The following is a 5,335-nucleotide window of genomic DNA, read 5'->3' on the forward strand; positions in this document are numbered from 1 at the left end:
CCCCAGGGCTGGGCAGGGCTGCAGCATCTCCTGCAGCAGCTGGGTCAGACTGGCTGGGTTTTGCCATGCTGTGTCCCTGGGCACTCCATGCAGCACATCCAGCTCCACCAACAGCGTTACAGGTCCTGAGGGGCTACATGTGACACTTGGGGGATCAGAGCATCAGCACCCACAGGCATGAACTGGGGCCTGTCTTGAAGTTAAGCCACTTTGTGAAAATGTAATTTTCAATATCTCATTAGGACTTCTCCCAACTGTTAAGCATAATCCCAGAGAGTTTGGTGACACTCTAAATGAAGCTGTGAAGAGATGTGTTTGTTTTAGATGTAATTGGACAGCTGTTTTATTATGAGTTAATGAACTATGATGATTAAAAAGAATTCAGTTTTAGCAAACCATGTATTAACAATTACTCTGGACTAAAATCACTGCTAAGCAAGAGCTAGACAACTTTCATGACAATCACTGGGAGCAATGATTGAATTGGAGGAGACCTGAGCACCAGCAGCACCATGAAAAGCTGATCCTGAGCTGGGGAGTCCTGCATTTGTCCTTTCCACACTTTGCAGTTTAAGAGAGATCTTTGTATATGAGCTGGGCCTGGTGCCAAAGACCAGAAGCCACAAAAAGCAGTTTATTTCCATAGGAGGTTCCTAGTTTGCATGGAGCAGTTTTTAAGCAGTGAAGTCTTCGCTCTGAGAGTTTCAGCAAAAAAGCTCTTAAGAGTTAAACGAAGACAGGTCCATATGCCACATGTGGAAATCACTTATCTTCTTATGTTAAAATAAATCTGTTCCAAATCATTGTGACTTCCCGACAGCTGCCTCCTGACCTTTCTCCACTTCAGCCCTCCATTTGGCCTTCTTCTCTGCATTCACCCTCAGCAGAGTCTGATTCTTCTTGGCAGCCTGGAAACAATTTGGTGGAAATCATTGCCTGCACACAATTGCCACCACTAAATTTCCCCACATCTGCACCACTTCCTTTGACACCTCACTGTCCATTTTGATATTTTCCAGTGATAGAAGTTAATCTGCTTCCTTGTTATACCACATTTTCAGCATTTGCAGCTCTGATTAGCGGGAGAATTATGCTGTAAATTGATTACAGGTGCACCGGGACTTGCAAGTCAAACTGGAGACCCAGCAGTGGTGTGGGACAGGGAGAAGAGTCACAGCTTTTGGTGCCCATGGTGGCATCCAGGCTGGGCAGGCAGGACCACAGGAGCCTCGTGGCTGGCAGATGTCAGGCAGAACCAGGTTCCAGTGACACTGTCTGAACTATTCCATTGCCTTTGGCCCAGCCTCCTGTTGAGACACCATCATAGAGAGCATTGCACTGCACAGGTTCATGGCAGAGTGGGTCAGGAGCAACACATTAATCAGCAGATTGTGCTTTCCAATGCCAGTGTCTCCTCTGGAGAAGGGGTGATACAGATCTTGTGCATACATTGCTCATGCGTACCTATTCTCAAACCTCTCTGTCACCCAGGTGCTTATTTCCAAAGAACACACACAGACCATGCGTTAAGTGAACCAGTACCCTCAGAAACAATACTCACTTCTTTGCCTGAGATGATCATGGTCACACAGCCCAGCACAGTCAGTGCAATCATGATGTAGCAAACCTTTACCCTGGCAATGCTCCTTGCAGTGTCCAGGACCTCAGACCTGTGGAGGACAGAGCAGATTTTTCATTCTGCAGCAGCCTGTGTGAAATGGGATCATGGGGAGAGGGGTAATGAACGCTCAAGTCTTGCAGCTACTTCCTGTCAATGTACAATAATGGGGTTCAGCCTTCTCTTTCTGCAGCTACTTAAAGGAGGACTCTAAAAATTAGCCTTGGGGAAAAGATTTAGGTCAAAAGCCATCAGTAATAACAGGATTAAAAACTCTTGCTCTCCTGCGTTCTTTTATTGTGTGAGAGAGGGAAAGCCTGTAAAATGACAGGGACAGGAAAATCTTTCCACTATAATAACAAAGGGCCAACCTTTGGGTGCTGCCTGGGGTGCTGTGCAGCAGCAGGAGGCACTGGGGCCATGCCACCAGGGCCAGGCAATGCCACCCTCAGGGAATCAAAAGCCCAGCACAGCACAGCTCTGCCAGGCAGTTGGCACCAGCCCCGTGAGCATCTGCCTGTGGTGGGAGGCTGGTGAGAGCACACAGCTGGGTCAGAGCACACAGCTGGGTCAGAGCACACAGCTGGGTCAGAGCACACAGCTGCGCCATCCATGAGTTTTCTTCCCACGCAGCTGAACAGCCCCATCCATCACTGGAAACCTCCACCACCTTCCATGAGTAACTCCTGGCATATACCCAACAATTCATGTTTGCAAGGAACTGCAGCATGGCAATGAGCCATCCCTGAAATTATATCCAGGATTTACTCACACCTGCAAGGGGAAGGACAGCTGGAGGTGACCCCGGGATGTCACAAGTCAGAAGCATTAGGATTCCAAAATTGAGTGATAATCCTTTAACAAAACATCTCAGCAAGGAGGTGAAACCACAGCCCATACAGGAGGAACTCATTGCACAGGTCTGTCAACAAAGCTGTATGTAGCCTCGGCTTCTAATTAAAATTGATGCAGCATTATTAATCACTGATCAATAAAACCCAGAAAAGCATGTAAAAACTCAGATTGAATGATGTCTTATTATGGCGGCTTCTGAGTTTTAAAGCCACTTGTCTTGCAAAAGATACTTCAGCTTAGTCTGAAATTTGTGATAACTAAAATAAGCACATCCAATTTACCTCACAGGGAATGACAAAAAGTTACAAGAGTTACAATTATTTACAGCTATTTTTGGACACCAGCATGGGGGAGGCACTAACTCCACAAGAGCACAGCTCTGGGTAATGCAGGCTGGGGTCTCAATCTGTATGTTCACAGCCAAAAGAATCATTCTGACATGTCCACTTACGAAATGTGCCTGGGAATGTCCTCCTCCTTTTTAAAGCGTCCCGACCATACCAGCACCTTTTTATCAAAATTTGTAGGCTTTCTTTCATTCCTGAAAGGTTCTTTACCTGTAAGAGATTTTGTACAAAGCAATGAGCTGAGCTTCAAGAAGGGAAAAGAGCTCTTGGTACAGAGGGAAGAGGATTGAAAATTTAAAATTACACTTTTCTATTCTGTGGAAGCTAAATGTGCTTTCTAACATCAAAAAGACTCAGCAGGTGGTGTGAGAACCTTTGTTACATTTGCAGCTTATTTAATTTGACTTTCTTCCGTTTAATTTTGGTAGGTTTTAAAGTAAAAAATCTCTTCTAAACTTCCTGATTAAGAGGGCAAATGATGTGGGGCTGAAGTCCCTGAGCCCACAGCAACATCTCCCCCTGTGAGCATCTTGCTTTTAAACGGCCCAACCAGTGAGTTAAGCAAACTGCCAGCGGCACAAGCAGCTCACTCCTCCACAGCTTCTCCTGAAATCACGGATGGAGAGATGATGTCTGCTGAAATGCAGCCTGGTGGGAGACTGGCAGTTGTTCTCATGCAAGCTGGGTACCACATTACTGAGCTCTAATGATGATACATTACACCCCATCAGGCTACCACGGTGATGCCATTTGCATGCTGTCACCCACAGCACGGTGAGAAAAGGACTCTGGCTCCTCTTGATGGAAACAAGCCCATTAACAGCCAACAACAAGGACAGTGGCAGAGAGATCCTGAAAACACAGTAAGCAATGGCTGGCTCAAACCCTGGCTTTTGCAGTGTACAAGTGGTGTTTGCAGGGCAGCTGAGACTGCTCACCCAGTACTTACATCCAGGTAGGTGCACCCACACTACAATGCCCTGTGCAAATGTGGGGCTTGGGTTGGGAACTGGCATTTGTGACCAGGATGGGCAGGATGAGATGGACATGAAGGTGTCTCCAGCCTCAGCATCCTCACTCCCTGCCTGTTGCTGGATTGCTGGTACTTAGCTGAAAGGAAATCACTGCTGCTGCAGAACAGGCATGGAGAGAATTTCTTCCTGCCTGTGTTGAGCTGGTGAAATTATAGTAAGTGCCTTGGCCCCAGAGCTGCTCATGTATGCCAGGACTTGTAAGTGGCTGAAAAATCCCAATTGTAAATCTTGGTCCAGGTAAATTGTCTCCTTTCTTCTCCTATTTCTCCCACAAGGTACAGTGAGACCAGGAGAGCTACATCAGCAAGTGCCAGAATCACATCTGCAGCAAGCAGTACACTTGCTCAAAGCAGATGCTCCATCCCAAGGAAGACAAGGACAAAGCCCCAGAAGCTTAGGGAAGCTGGAGACCCCCAGCCATCCCACAGGAGCACGGGCAGGCCCATGCAGCCCAGCTTTCCTAGGGTGAGGGGTCTGCAAAGGCACAGACAAGAAAGTGATGGTGCAAAGAGAAATTCTATCCATAGCAGGAAGCTTGTTCATGTGGGAGCAGCCCATGCCTGTTCTCTGGCTCATAATCCAGGGCAGTGCCTGGCACAAGCACACACAGCTGTGGCTGTAACCTGGCAAGGAGCAGAGCAGGAAGCAGAGGGGAGCAAATCCTCCACTTGCACCAGCCCTGCACACTCAGGGACAAGCACTGATCTTCCTCTGGAGACCTGGCAGCTGGGTAAGAGAAGGAACATTTATTTAATTGACAGATTTCCTGGCATGAAGCATCAGTTGGTATTTGCTGCCATAGGAGAACAGCTATATAATAGAAAAAGCTTTACCCCTGTGCACTGTGCTGGTCAGAGCTCTGGCTGAGCTCTCTGCCCCAGGACTCAGAGCCCTGCAGTACCTCAGCCATGGCTGAGAATGAGCTCATTTTCTCACCCTTTCCTGCAAATACCCTTTCCCTCCATGCTGCAGCACCCAACAGTGACCAAGGGCTTTCCACCCACCTGGATCAGCCGTCTGCCAAGCCGTGTCCTGGGCGTTCTTTGCTCTGCTGCCAGCAGCTCTGGCAGGGCACAGGACCAGCCCAGCCACCCTCTGGCTGTGCCCCAGCAACCTCCCCAGCATCCTGCCCTGGAGCCCCACCAGCCTGGCCAGGAGTCCACAGGCTGCTGCTGGGACTTAGTAAAGTAAAAATAGCTGCTGGGACTCAGTAAAGTAAAACCAGCCCTTCCTCTCAGAAGGGAGCAGCACGCACTTCCACCCCACTGACAACAGGCTTTGCTTACATCATGATGACGAGTTGAATTTATCAGCCGTGATTACCAAAATGACACACCCTGGGAGCTGGGCGGGCACAAATCACCGCTGGGGCAGCTCACACCCAGCCCTGACTCTGCCCCAGGCGCCCCATCCCAAGGAGCTGCTCAGGAGAACACTGGTTATTTACATTGTTTTCTCAGTCCTACTATGGAAGAACTAAA

General features: G+C 48.4%; 1 protein-coding gene across 1 annotated transcript; it reads right to left on the reverse strand.

The window, feature by feature from the left end:
* Nucleotides 1-323: 323 nt before the first annotated feature.
* LOC134425929 (protein FAM162A-like) lies at nucleotides 324-5,103 on the reverse strand. The gene is made up of 4 exons (XM_063170949.1): nucleotides 4,859-5,103; nucleotides 2,925-3,030; nucleotides 1,562-1,670; nucleotides 324-908 (listed from the first exon to the last, which is right to left on the reverse strand). The coding sequence occupies exons 1-4, from the start codon at nucleotides 4,977-4,979 to the stop codon at nucleotides 801-803; spliced, it is 444 nt and encodes a 147-aa protein (XP_063027019.1). The 5' UTR covers nucleotides 4,980-5,103; the 3' UTR covers nucleotides 324-800.
* Between the last annotated feature and the right edge of the window lie 232 nt (nucleotides 5,104-5,335).

This window comes from Melospiza melodia, chromosome 16 (assembly GCF_035770615.1).
Source record: "Melospiza melodia melodia isolate bMelMel2 chromosome 16, bMelMel2.pri, whole genome shotgun sequence".
Taxonomy (NCBI): domain Eukaryota; kingdom Metazoa; phylum Chordata; class Aves; order Passeriformes; family Passerellidae; genus Melospiza; species Melospiza melodia.

What these genes read in the sequence shown, in the direction of transcription:
- LOC134425929 (XM_063170949.1), bottom strand. Translation starts at nt 4,979, where the DNA reads ATGCTGGGGAGGTTGCTGGGGCACAGCCAGAGGGTGGCTGGGCTGGTC. An exon ending in TTGGCAGACGGCTGATCCAG is followed by an intron (nt 3,031 to 4,858) that starts GTGGGTGGAAAG and finishes AATCTCTTACAG; the next exon opens with GTAAAGAACCTTTCAGGAAT. An exon ending in TGATCATCTCAGGCAAAGAA is followed by an intron (nt 909 to 1,561) that starts GTGAGTATTGTT and finishes AATTGTTTCCAG; the next exon opens with GCTGCCAAGAAGAATCAGAC.